This window comes from Macaca thibetana, chromosome 7 (genome assembly GCF_024542745.1).
Source record: "Macaca thibetana thibetana isolate TM-01 chromosome 7, ASM2454274v1, whole genome shotgun sequence".
In the NCBI taxonomy this organism is placed as follows: Eukaryota; Metazoa; Chordata; class Mammalia; order Primates; family Cercopithecidae; genus Macaca; species Macaca thibetana.
The window spans coordinates 2,244,092-2,257,643 of NC_065584.1; the positions used below are offsets into that span (position 1 = coordinate 2,244,092).

Below are 13,552 nucleotides of genomic sequence, written 5' to 3' on the forward strand. Positions count from 1 at the left end.
GGGACCACAGCCAGTGGGGCTGGGGCCGGAGTCTCCTGGAGGGGTACCAGGAACAGGGTGAGGGGGAGGGGCTCTGGGCTTCATGACTGTGCTCTTCTGCAGACTACGGCTGTGACGGCGATGAAGACGATGGCTACTGAAGCGTGGCCTCCAGGCAGGTGGCATCCTGGCGGGGGGCCTCACGGGTCTCCTCAGCATCAGACGGGCTTACAGGACCGCAGCAGGCAGGCCCCAGCACCAAGACTCCTGGTGACAGGTGGCACCTGCTCCACAGCCCTGTCCCCTGTGGAACTTGCCATTGGGATTGTGTTTCTATCCAGCAAGGGAAACCGGACCAAGCGTCTGCTTGTGTGTGATCAGATGTGGGCCTGGTGTGCACAGGGCTAGGTCCCGCTGCCTGCCGTCGACTCACCCAAGGACCCTCCAAGGCCGGCAGTGTAGTGTTGCTACTGGAAGGAAACAGGCTTAGGGCAGCCCCACTGCTGGTCCACGTGTGGGAGGGCTGAGTGTGCTGGCCCTGTGACTCAGGACCAGCTCTGGAGTCTCCAGCCACCCTCCGCACCATCCCTCCTGAGCGGCGCTCGGCACCGGTGGCCTCTGCCAGAGAGGAAGCTGGAGCCCTGCAGTTGTCTGGCGCAGCCATGGGAGCTGAGGGTCTGGCACCTGAGAGGCAGCAGCTCTCCCGCGACCACGCTGTCTGAAGGTCCTCTGGCTCCAGCTGTGGCCCTGCATCCAGATACCTGCCTCCTCCAAGGCAGGCATCGCCACCCCTGCCTCCTCCAGACCCCTCCCACTGCCTGCACCGCCTGGAGCAGCATGGGGTTCAGACTTCTGCTTCGGGGACACTTGGGTTGTGTCCCCAGGAGCCCTGCGGCTGCCCGCAGATGAACTGAGTGCCCGACAGCTGAGACCGGCGCCCACCCGCCCTGAGCATAACTAGGCAGTGCGGGCGTGGCCTGCATAGTGTCCTGGTGTTGGGAGTGCCCCGTGGACAGAGCCAGAGGGCAGTGGTGCTCCCTGTTAGAGCTGGATCAGGTCCCCCATCCAGGCGGGAGGGCAGAGGGAGGCCCGAGAGCCTCCCCAGGGCCTGGCCTCTTCATGGAAAGGTCCCAGTACCACCCATAGGGGGTCTCAGCTCTGGCATGGCTGCCCTGGATGTGGCCAAGGAGGGGGCTTCACCCTGTGTCCCTAGGAGAGGGTGGCCTGGAGGCAGAGCTGTGCCACACTGACCCCCGGAGGCTGCATCCTCCCCATGGAATGGGCTGTTGTCCTGCCCCCACTTGGCCCACAGCAGGCCAGACCCCCCATACCCCCGCCCAGAGCTCAGCAGCCAGCCTGGGTCCTGCCAGGGCTTCTCGAAGGCTCGGGGGAAGAATAGATTTAGTAAAGCAGAAAAATCTGTGGTTACTTAACAGAAATCGCCTGAGGCTTGTTTGATTCCGTGTTGCGATCTGTGGCAGCGCCATGGCAGGTGCATCAGGGGCCACGTAGCGCCATGTCAGGTGCATCAGGGGCCACATAGCGCCAGCTGGAGCCAGCCCTTTGTGACCCGACCCGTGTCTCAGGTCAAGAACTGGGGCTGCTGGCTGCACGGCCTGGCCGTGGATTATTAGCCCCCGCGACCCAGAGGCTGCCCTGAGTGAGGGGTGTGGGGTCTTTAGGTCCCCCTGACTGTTGCAGCAGCTGTGAGTGAGTGTGCATCAGCCTGGGCTGGACGTGGGCTGGGCATGAGTGTGCCACAGGGGACCGGGTGGACAAGCCCCTGCTTGGGCCCCAGCGCAGTGTGGGCACCGGGAGGTGAGTGCTGTGAAGAGAGTGAAGCAGCAGGACCAGTCCACAAGGGCTTCACTGAGGCTGAGGTGACAGGAAGCAGCACCTGGGCCAGGGTGGGCGGGCCTGGGGGCCATAGCCGGCACCCAGAGCCCCCCAGGGAGGTGCAGGTGGGCTGTGGGGCCACAGGGCCGGGGACTTGGAGAGGGTGCTCTTAGAGGAACCCTGAGGACCAGCTGGAGGGGCTCCCGGCCTGGCAGGTGGCCACTGGGGCCGGGCCACAGATGACAGCCAGGTGGCATGGAGGGGGGGTTTTGTTGGAGGTCGAAGAGGGTGGATTTGGGGGGTGAAATGGGTGATACCTGCCACCAGATCTTATTTGAGGAGGAGACCAGATGTGTGGCTGAGGGGCACAGGCGAGGCAGGCAGTGCCCTGTGTGCAGGGATCCAGCCCTCGGCCTGGGTGCTGGGGTGCAGGGCTGGGGGCAGTGTCTGGCTCTCGTGGTGCTCTTTGCCAGGCTGTGGGGCCCCAGGCGCAGGTGGGCTGCAGCTCTGCAGGAGGGAAGGAACCTCATCCAGGGATACCTGCTTTGGGGGCAGTTGGGTGTTGGAGGGAGGTTTTCAGGACAGACAGCTCTGGCTGGGCATTTCCACTCGGGAGGCCAGGAAAGAAGGTTTCCACGCTGCGTGTGCAGGAGCAACTGGGCACACAGGTGGTTTAGGATATTGGCTGAAGGGCCTGCCTGAGGCTGGAGGGAGGGGAGGGTTGGAGAGGTGGGTGGGAGGTGAGGGCCGGGGGAAGGGGAGGCCCAGGAGACAGTGGCTGTCCACCCTTTGCGGGGGTCGGGTGGGGCTCGGGGGCTGGGGCGTAGGAGGGAGAGGATGGCTGGGGTGTGGGGCTGAGGGGCATAGGCGGGGCCAGACGGTGACCAGTGTGCCCGAGTCAAGCCCCACAGCAGCTGGTGGGACATCTCTGGGCTGGTGGAGGAAAGACTTCCCAGAGAGGGTGCGGTGTGGAGCAGAGCGTCCGGGTCCTGGAACCGTGGGGACCTGTGCCACACAGACACTTGGGTGGCCAAGGTGCTGAGGCGCTGTGGCCCTGGAGCCGTGGGGACCTGTGCCACACAGACACTTGGGTGGCCAAGGTGCTGAGGCGCTGTGGCCCTGGAGCCGTGGGGACCTGTGCCACACAGACACTTGGGTGGCCAAGGTGCTGAGGCGCTGTGGCCCTGGAGCCGTGGGGACCTGTGCCACACAGACACTTGGGTGGCCAAGGTGCTGAGGTGCTGTGGCCCAGGAGTAGACAGCCATGGTGGCCGGGCGCCTTTGGGTGCTGGCCTGAACCCTGGGTTTGGGCTTTCCCTGCCACGAGTTTAGAGCTCAAGGGGTGCATTCAGGTCTGTATCCCTCAGTCCCGTAAGTGGCTTGGGGGCCACATCTCCCAACCCAGAGGCTGACAGGCCTGAAGCAGTGCTTGGCCAGCTGTGACCCTGCAGCTGCACGGGGCCTGCCAGCATGCCCAGCAGCAGCTCGGGCACCTTCTGCCTGGGCCCTTCCCAGTGCCAGGACCAGACCATGCTGCAGCCTCAGGGAAGGGGGAGCCCAGCCTTTCAACTCCACCTCAATGTTCTTAGCCCAGCTTGCTAGCTGTTCCCTTGAATGCTGCCTTCTGGGCTGGGCCTGCCAGGCACGCACACCCCAGCCTTGAGCAGCCCCCGCCGCCGCCTGCTGCCTGCTCAGAGCAGGACCATCTGAGGCTGTTACGAGCTGGCTTAGGGACCTGGTGTTTGGTGGCCACCACCACCCCATGTATACCAGGTTCCAGTCCTGACGGGACTGGAGAACAGCCAGTTGGGGGCTCAGTGGTCCAGGGCTTTGTGAGAGCATGTGTCCACCTTTGGGGGTGCCTGGGAGAAGTGGTTTGCACAGCTTCATAGAGTGAGGGGGTGGGGCCTCTGGGGCTCAGGGCTGGGTCAGGCCCAAGGCTCTGCCACAGCCAGCCTTGAGCTCCCTTGTCTTGGTCCCAATGTTCTGTGCCTGAACGGTTCCTCCTTTGCAGCCCATGGAGCTGGGGGTGGGGAGAGTCCCCTGGAGGGATCCCCTTAAGCCACAGAGTTGGTGGGTGGGGCACAAGATCTGACCTTTCCCCTCCTCTGGGCTCCTTGCCAAGTCCTTAGGGATGTCTGCCCTGTGACCTCACTCCCTGACCCAGAGAACAAGCTGGGCCATGCCCCACACCCCGTACCCCAAGTGCAGCGGGGCTGCCATGCCCACACCCCGTACCCCAACTACAGAGGGGCTGCCATGCCTGCCCACAATCCCTGTATCCCAACTGCAGAGGGGCTGCCATGCCCACACCCCATACCCCAACTACAGAGGGGCTGCCATGCCCACACCCCGTACCCCAACTGCAGTGGGGCTGCCATGCCCACACCCTGTATCCCAACTACAGAGGGGCTGCCATGCCTGCCCATACCCCGTACCCCAACTGCAGAGGGGCAGCCATGCCCACACCCCATACCCCAACTACAGAGGGGCTGCCATGCCCACACTCCATACCCCAACTGCAGCGGGGCTGCCATGCCTGCCCACAATCCCCATACCGCAACTACAGAGGGGCTGCCATGCCCACACCCCGTACCCCAACTACAGAGGGGCTGCCATGCCCCACACCCCGTACCCCAACTGCAGAGGGGCTGCCATGCCCACACCCCGTACCCCAACTACAGAGGGGCTGCCATGCCCACACCCCGTACCCCAACTACAGAGGGGCTGCCATGCCCACACCCCGTACCCCAACTGCAGAGGGGCTGCCATGCCCACACTCTGTACCCCAACTGCAGAGGGGCTGCCATGCCCACACCCTGTATCCCAACTACAGAGGGGCTGCCATGCCTGCCCACACCCCGTACCCCAACTGCAGAGGGGCTGCCATGCCCCACACCCCGTACCCCAACTGCGGAGGGGCTGCCATGCCTGCCCACATGCTCACTGGCTTTTATTCTGCCCCATACTCATTTGGCCCCACCATATGGGTGTGGACCACACTGTCCAGGGGAGGGACAGGCTTGGCATCTGCACCCCTGACTTTGGCTTCCTCAAGTCCCTGCAGGGGCACTGGTTGTCTCCAGGCCTTCCTGAGCGCAGGTGCTTGGCAGGAGACTCCAAGTGCCAGAGGGAGTAGATCCCGTGCCCAACACAGCTGACAACGGATGACCCGGCAGCCTCTGTCTGGCGCTGAGGAGTGAGTATGGCCAGCATCCCTCCGCAGCTGGCTGCTTCACGTTGGGTGGCGCCTGGAGCCTTCCCCTGTGGCGTGGAGTGAGGTCGGGACCACCGGCTGATGGGCAGGTCGGCAGCTTCAGAGTCAGGCCCCGGGCAGGCCCAGCCCGGCTGCTGCTCCCAGTGTGGCCAGACACTCTCCCCTCCCCACTGGCCTGAGCTGCCTGCCTGGGCTGAGTGTTCAAGGCAGGCTGGCATCGGCCCAGAGCTGCCAAAAGCAGGGGCAGGGCCTCAAGGACAGAAGGGTGAGTAGGGGCTGCAGAAGGCAGTGGCCCCAACCCTGGCAGTGTGTCCTTGTGGAGACTGGCTGGATGTTTAACTTGAGGCCCGGTCCCTCCAGCTGCTGTCCTGGGCGGCTTCTCTCCCTTCTGGTGCCTTGGGGAGGGGTGCCCCTGCAGGCTCAGGGCTGCAAAGCTGGAGCATTGCTGGGTGGGAGGGGGCACCTGCATGGCCTCTCTCCCCGCCCCTGGCCTCCCACCACATGTCTGAGGCTCTGCAAGGGTAGAGGGCAGCAGTGGGCCCCGCAGGAGAGGGCCACAGGGCCAAGGAACCCCAAGGACCCTGGATGGGCAGAGCTGGGCCCTGGAGAGCCTCTGCTGGCACTGGAGAGGCAGAGCCCTGGAGGTTCTCCCGTGGCCCGGGGCTGTCCCCACATGTGGCAAGATCTATTTCAGGCTGGGAGTGTGACTGGCAGCCAGCCGCCGTGGTCTGTCTGCCAGGGATACCCCAACTTCCCCAGCCTCCCACAGTCCCCAGGCCTCCTCGTGTGCCCGCACTGTGCTTGGCGTGCACCAGCCAGGGGCCGGCCCTCTGGGAATGCAGCATGTCTGTGTGTGAGTGCGTGCATCCATGAGCGCATGCATATGCCTGGGCAGCCTTGGAGCATCCTGGACCCCTGTCCTAGCGTGGAGTTTGGTGGTGTGTGCTGGGAACTTTGTTGGACCAAGGGCCGGGACCCAAGACCAACCAGGCCCCTCTGTTCACCGCTCCCACCCCAGCTCAGCACATACCGCTCAGGGCCAGGGGGCAGGAAGCACGGGTGTCCAGCCCAATTTCAGGTGGGGCATAGTGGGCAGGTTCTGCCCATTCATGCAGCCACAGAGCTTTCCTGGGCAGTTTTCTGCCCTCCACCAAGTCCAAGTCACCTTTGCCCGCATGCCAGAAGTGACGGCAGGGCAGGGGCTGAGGGCCACACAGGCTGCTGGCTGCTGGCTGCTGGGCTAGGGTCAGCCAGCCAGAGAGAGGATGGAGCTGGCAGCCTCAGGGGCACACACGTGCAGGCATGTGACCATCCACAGAGAAATGCATAATGCTTTTACGTACGTATGCCTGTGCACACATCACATGTGAGTGCCCTTGCACATACATGGTGGTGGGATGGGTGCGAGCAGACGTGCATGCAGACGAATGTACATACGTGTACACGCGTACTGGGTGTGCATGAATAGCGGGCATGTAGGAGGATGTGGTGTGTGCATGGAAGGGCAGACAACTGGCCCCAGTCCACACTACATGGTAGCTGAGCCTTCAGATGCTTGTGGGCCTGTGGATGATCTTTTAAATTTTTAAATATTTTTATTGAGCTTGACTCATGCTATGTTGCCCAGGCTGGCCTTCAATCCCTGGGCTCTAGCAATCCTCCCGCCTCGGCCCCCGGAGTAGCTGGGACAGCAGGTGTGAGCCACCGTGCCCAACTGGGGATGCTCTTGGTAGTTTCTCCTCGAAGGGGCACCGTGACAGGGCCCAGGAGTCACCAGGCCTGGCCTTGCGGCCACTCTCCACAGATGCGGTGGGGAGGGATGGTCTGGGTGCTTGTGTCTGGTGACTCTGGCACCTGATGGTCACCCAGCCCACACCAGTGCTGTGTGACCTGGCACCTGTTCCATCCCTCGGCCACAGAGTGGGGAGTGAGGAAGCAACAGGCTGGGTGAGCGCTCCAGCATGACCCCCCACTGCCCAGGCCCCTGGAATAGCGGACAGCAGACAGGCCCAGACTCCCCCAACCCCCAGGTGCCCTCTGCTGCCCATGTCTGCCCCTCCGCCAAGCAGGCCCCTGGTCAGTCCAGCCAGAGTAGGTCAGAATGGGCCTGGGCTGGGCATTGCTGGGGCAGCGAGGGACACCTGCAAGGCCTCCCACTGAGTGTCTGAGGCTCTTCGAGGGCAGATGCCAGGCAGCCCCTGAGGATGCCCCAACCCCTCCCTCTGCCGCCTACTCCCCATCCCCCACCCCTCCCTTCACCTCCACCCCATCCCCTCCCTCCGCCTCCCAACCCCTCTTTCCACCTTCTGTCCCCCAGTGTCCTTGAAGGCACTGACAGTAGCCCTCTTCTAGGCCCTTCTGCTGCTCTCTGGTCCTGTTCCAGGTGGGGTGGGGGCTGCTACATGAGGAGCTGCTGGGCCTGGGGCCAGAAATGGGGGGCTCTTTTGTCATTGTCTGGAGTCTGAGTCTGCCACCTGCTCCCCTGGTTTGAGGGAGTTGGGGGGAGTGTGGAGCACGCCCTTCCCAGCCCCCACAGCTGGGTGAGGGTGGGTGGGGGCCGCCCAGCCGTTCTCCCACGGAGCTTTCAGATAGTAACCAGACACAGCAGGCTGACATAGACCCACTGACGGACGGGCACCCGGGATCCAGGCTCCTGCGGGACCGGCCTGCCCGGTGTGTCCGGGAGACTCGGCTGGCCCGCCCCCTGGCGGCCACGGGCGGCACCATCTGGAAGTGGACATTTACGTCCTTGGGGCACCTGGCCTTTTCCCGGGGAATGAAGCCCACCTCGCACCCCATCCGGTGAATCTGGAGGCCACGAAGATGCCTTGATGTTATTTACCGTTGTATGAGGTCTTTGCTGAATTCTGGGGCCCTGCCTGGCTGGTGCTCCCCAATCCCACACAGCAAGGCCTTCTTGCCTTCCTCCTCAGTCCTTCCCTTTCCGGGTCTAAGGACCCCCTGGCCAAGACAGTGGAGACGGGCTCGGAGGAAAAGGAACCCTGAGCCCTGGGAGCTTCAGGAGATTATCCGCCCCTGCAGCATCCCAGTCCTAGTCCCAGTCCTGGCCCCAGAGACCTCAGTGGGGCTCTGGACACACCCCAGGCCTGAACATCCCGGCCTCCTCTGCCTGGGGTCTAAGACCTCCACCACCAAGCTGAACAAACAGCCGAAGGCCTCAGAGTCCAGAGCTCTGCCAGACCCACCTGCCACCTTCGACTCTAGAAAGCCCCCCAATCCTGCCTTCCCCTGCAGGACTGGCCCCCAATTTCTGCATCTCCAGGGGCACCCCAGGACCATCTGGGGAGGCAGGGCATGCACGTGCCCTCAGGCAGCCCCACTTCGAGTCCCCTGTCCTGCGTGAGGACAGATGGCCCTTCTCAGGCCTTGAGTGCCAGGACCCTCTGCCCTCTCCAGCCTAGGTGCGCCTGCCCCAGAGCCAACACCTTCCAGGGTCCCCTGGCTGTCAGCCCCCACAGGGCTCAGCCACCCTGCAGATGCACCCTGGTCTCTTGGGAGGCACCAAGTGGGGGTGGTTGCCTTTGTCTCCAGCCTGTGGGGAGTCCGGGCCCAGTACTCCGCATCCTTCCAAGCTCTGATGCTGTGTTGAGCCCGCTGCCTGCACGGTTCAGACTGGCGGCTTCCTGGGCCATCAGTAACTGTCTCTGCCGCCTGTGCTACGTGCCTGAAGGGCTGGCAGGTCCCTGGGGAGGCCAGGACCTGGGCCAGGCTGGTAAGAGGTGGCGCCGGGGGCAGGACCCAAAGCTGCAGTCAGTGCCTGAGGCCAGCCCAGGCCCTTCAAAGGGGCCGTGGGCGGTGGCAAAGGGGAGGTTCTGTGTGGTTTTCCTGCCCGGAGAGGAACCTGGCTCAGGAAGCCATTGTCCCTACACAATGAGCACGGCTGGGACTGTGAGGTCAGGGGCGCTAGGCTGGGGGACCCAACCCTGACCTCAACCCCGACTCTGTTCCATCCCTGATACAGTGATGCGCAGTGCCCCCTGGGGCTGCCACCCCAGCTGACCCTGGCCAGGGAGGAGCCACAGCTGGGGTCAGGGCACTCCTGAGCAGTCCGGGGGGCCTAGACTGGGGAAGTGCCGGAGCTCAGGCTCGCTGACAGGCAGGGAGGGAGCGTCACACATGCCCACTTCACAGCAAAGCTGGGACCAGAGGCCAGCCCTGCTGTCTCTGACAACGGAGGCCTAGGAGGCCCTAGCTGGACTGAGATTGGGATGGGAGGCCGGGCAGAAGGCCCAGTCACTCCTGCCCAAGGGAGGCAGTGCCCACTGTGCCAGACGATGTGGGGACCCTCCTTTCCTTTGCAGCCAGGGGCCTTTGCACCAGCCCGACTGAGTCATTGCTGCCTCCCTGTGGACAATAACATTGTCTGCCAGGTGCCCGCCTTGGTGGAGCCTGGGAAAATGACCCCAGCCTGACCTGGCAGCCAGCACACCTCAGGGGGTGGCCTCCATGACTCTGCTCCAGCCTGGACCACCTGTAGAGCTGAGTTGGCTGCCGTGCGGGTCTTGGGCGGGAGTGCAGGGCGGGAGTGCAGGTGCCGCAGAACCTGGCAGGTGGAGGCGGCACTGTGGGCTGAGGTTGAGCTAGGGTCAGCACCTGCACGCCACAGCCTCGCCTGCCTAGGGCCGCAGCAACACACGTGCTTGGAGACACGTACTCAGCATGGAGACGATGTTCAAGCTTCCGTGTCTGTGCTCTGTCCCCGGGGGCCTGGAGGATGGGGAGTGGGCCGCCGTCCCCGCTGTCCCCGCACAGCCCACCCTGCAGGCCTCACCCCCTCTGAGTTGCCCTCCCACAAACCTCTGCCCAGGGCATTCCCTCCAGCTGCACATGGGGTTCTGGAAAATGCGTGTTTCTCATTCATTCGTTCATGGATTCACTCAGCAAACTCGGAGAAAGCCAAGCGCGTGTGCAGAGTCGGCGAGGATGAAGCAGGAACTGGGGAGTGCTGCCCTCAGGCCGGCGCCCTTGTCATTGTGGGGGAGAAGCACTTCGAGCTACACCCCCCACCCCACAAGATCCACAGGCACAAGTTTGTGTAGGGAAATCAGGGCGTGAGGCGCAGCAGCCGGCCTGCAGAGGAGAAGTGGACTTGCCAGCCGCTGGAGGGTGGGCTGTGGGGCTGTGAGCAGAGCGCATGCTTGGTTCCATTTCGGAGCACTCTGGGGAGGGGATGGAGAAGGACCCAGAGGCTGGGGGTGCCCCTGGGTGGGCCCAGGAGGCAGGTGGAGGAGGAGATGAGGCTGGTTCCCTGGTGAAGGTCTCAGCAGGGATTTGTCATTAGGGAAGGGGGACAGCGGGAAGGAGTGGGTTCAGGTGGGGTGAAATTCAGGGGCCTGTGATGTGTGGAGGGGCTGGGGTTGGAAGAGCCTGGGATGATGGGCGCCTGGGAGGTGAAAATCGGGGCTCAGCAGCCTGCTGGTGGCCTTGGAGGGCCCTGGGCACGCCCTTGGGCTGGTGTGTCCCAGCCTGGCTCCCGGGGAGGTTGCCATTCAGAGATGATATTTCCCAGTCCACCAAGGGGAGGGGTGTGGTGGCCACACGGCCACTGGGTGACAGGTGCATCAGTACACACCCATGCACAGGACACTCACGGGCTCTGCAAGCTGGGGGAGGCCCCTCGGGCCCTGGTCGTCAGGAGGCGCTGCGGGACAGCTGGGTGGGCTGTGCAGGATGGGAGCCTGAGGGGCCCTTAGTGCCTGTGTCGATGCAGCCCTCTTGCACGTGTTGGACATGTGTGACAGTGTCATGAGGAGGGTACGAGCCCCGCCAATGGGAGGGGAGGCCTCCAGGGAGGAAAGGAGCTCCTTTGTCACTTAAATGGGGTGGCCACCTGGATTTAGGATCAGGGCACTGCATAGGGGAGCTTTCTCGGAGCCTTCTCTGCTCCCCAGCGCAACTTCCATTCTCATCCTGACCCGTGGAGTGTCTCCAGGCGAGCCGGGCGAGGGTCACAATAGGGTGGGGTTAGAGAGTGAGTTCTGCCTTGGGGACACACCTAGCTCAAAGGCAAGGTCCATGGGGTGGAGGCAGGAGAGGCAGCCTCAATAAGGAGGGGCTGAGAGGGTCCTCGGCCTCAATGAGGAGGGGCTGAGAGGGTCCTCGGGAGCCCATAAACCTTCCCAGAGGAGGGGCTGGCCAGGCTGAAATGGGCCACAGAAGGTCCCAGGTGTACGGAGAGGCAGGTCGGCCTTCCAACCTAGGACCCAGGCAACAGAGGGTGTGTGATGGCAGGGCTGGTGGCTCTAGGGAGAGCAGGGCAGAGGTGGGCAGAGCCCCACAGCCAGGGACAGCAAGGGCCTCTGAGAGTTGGGGGGCTGGAGTCCCCTGAGACTGGGGTGTCATGCTCTTTACAGTGGAGGACCCCCAGCCGGTGGGTGGGAGCAGGTGTGGGGCCACTGAGGAGGAGGTGTGTGCTGGGTGGTGGCAGTCCTGCAGCCCAGGCCAGATGGCGGGGTGAGGCGGGGGTAGGGTCCTCTGCTGAGAGCCGGGAGCGGGACATTCGGGTACTGGGCTCTGGATGAGTCACTGCTCACCAGGCTGCCCGGCGCCAAGGGGGGGCCTGGCCGCAGGAAGCAGCAAGGGCTGATCAAGGGCAGGAATGGAAGCCACTGGACCTCCCACTTCCTGTGGCCCGAGTGCTGGGGCTGGACACCGGTGTCCACGGCCTAGGCTGGATGGCTCAGAAAACAGAAGGCACGTGCGCCATGAGCTGCGTGGCTGAGCACTGGGGGCATGCAGGATCGGTCCCAGTGGGTGCAGGGAGACCCAGGAAGCTCCCGTTCATGCAGGAAAGAGGCCCCAGAGGGCTGTGGATGAGGGTGGAGGGGAGACGGTGGTCCCAGCAGGGCCACAGCCAGGGCCAGGCCAGTGAGGTGGAGGAGGATATGGCAGGCAGGTATCCACTTGACCAGGCTTCAGAGAGGGTTCAGGGGTACCCAGGAGATGGGGGTGCTCACGCACATGGTAGGGCATGCTGGGGCTGGCTCCTTGGATGGCGGGGCCCTGGCTGGGCATCGATGCTCAGAGCCCTGAGCCAGGAGACAGCCTGTAGCACCCCAGCACGTCTGGCATGCTGTGGCCACCACCCCAGCCCACCAGCAGGGGCCCAGGGTGATGATGCTCACCAGCACCACTGCCAAGGTGGTCCTGTAGGACCTGCATAGGGGAGCTTCCCTGGAGCTCTGGTCACAGCCCTAGCACCCTCTCCCTGTACCCCCATCTGACCTGACTCCTGGGGACCCCAGCAAATAAGCAGTCACCACTATCCCCCGCCCTGCTATGGCTTGCCACCGCCTCCAGGGTGCCACTCCAGAGCCTTGCTCCTTCCCCTGGTCCAGCATGGCCTCAGCCCCTGCTGTCCCCACCTGTGCCCCTGGGACTCCTTGCCCTCCCCTGACTGGGGTCTATGCCCCGCTGCCCCTGCCTGCCAAGCCTTTCCTCTGTCACCTCCTCCCTTGGCAAACTCAACCCAAGCACCACCTCCAAGAAGCCTTCCTTGCCACCCTCACCCCCATGTCGGACAGTCCTGCAGATTTGGGAGGGGGAGGAATGTGGCCTCTCTCTCCCAATGGCCCTGCCCTGAGGCCCAGCTGGGGAGGATATTCCTCGGAGCAGACCCTCCCCCCAAGCTGTGTCCCCTTGCAGTATACACAGGCGTGAGGCCCAGGCTGCCCCTGGGGACAGCAAGTGACTGGACCCTGCAGAAAGCCAGGAGATGCTGCAGCCACGTGGCCAGCCCTCCCCGGCTGTCATTCTGTCCAAAACAATGCGAAGGAAACAAGGAAACGCAGCCAAGCCCTGAGGCTCTCCAGTGTCATGACGTCTGGTGCATTTTGGGGAAATATCAAATATCACACCCTCTTAAAAGCGCGGCTTCCTTGGCGTGCACAGGGCCAGGCTCTCAGGCAGCCGGGTGGAGTCTGGCCCCCACACCCCCCACATCCACCACCCCCCCGCCCCCGCCTGCCCAGGGCTTGGGCCGGACCCCCAGAGCCCAGGCCGGGGTCAGGTGCAGGGGCGGGGTCAGATCACAGAGGGCCCAAACTGCGGGACCCACTGTATCCTAAGGGTTCAGATCTCGGGGCAGGGGCAGGTGCAAGGGGCAGGGCCAGATCCCAGGAGGTTCAGTTTGTCGGGCGCGGTAGGGGCGGGGCCCGATCCCAGGGGGATCAGACCGCGGGGCGGGGTCGGGGGCAGGTGCTAGGGTGGCTCCCCCGCGCGCGCCTGGGATTGGTGCCGGGCGCTGGCTCCTCGTTCGCCCCCAGCGGGGCGGGCACGGCCCCCTGAGGCCGCGGCTGAGCCTCCCACTCGCAGCCCGCGGTCCCGAGTCCCGGCCGCACCTGCGGAGGCCTGGGCTGCGGCGGAGGGAAGGCCGAGCCGGGCGTCCGCCCCCGCGCTGGGCGCCGCGGGGAGGGTCTTATCAGCGAGGGCAGCTGGCGGCCTGTCCCTGCGCGAGCGCCCCGGCCCAATTCAATGGCCATTGTCCGCCGGCCCCTTTGT

The 13,552-nt window shown here is 64.3% G+C and overlaps 4 protein-coding genes across 6 annotated transcripts in view; 2 read left to right on the top strand and 2 right to left on the bottom strand.

Annotated features, from left to right (window-relative positions):
• BRF1 (BRF1 RNA polymerase III transcription initiation factor subunit) overlaps positions 1–1,418 on the top strand; it is an 81,659-nt gene extending 80,241 nt beyond the window's left edge. For all 3 annotated transcript variants that reach the window (XM_050796977.1, XM_050796978.1, XM_050796982.1), the window contains one exon: positions 103–1,418. In XM_050796977.1, coding sequence (XP_050652934.1) covers positions 103–140 — 38 coding nt within the window. In that variant the 3' untranslated portion in view covers positions 141–1,418. The remainder of the gene's footprint in view (positions 1–102) is intronic.
• PACS2 (phosphofurin acidic cluster sorting protein 2) overlaps positions 1–13,552 on the bottom strand; it is a 421,633-nt gene that overhangs the window by 186,294 nt on the left and 221,787 nt on the right. The window lies entirely within an intron of this gene.
• BTBD6 (BTB domain containing 6) overlaps positions 1–13,552 on the bottom strand; it is a 60,038-nt gene that overhangs the window by 32,686 nt on the left and 13,800 nt on the right. The gene's annotated exons all lie outside the window — the stretch shown is intronic.
• NUDT14 (nudix hydrolase 14) overlaps positions 1–13,552 on the top strand; it is a 51,397-nt gene that overhangs the window by 9,260 nt on the left and 28,585 nt on the right. The gene's annotated exons all lie outside the window — the stretch shown is intronic.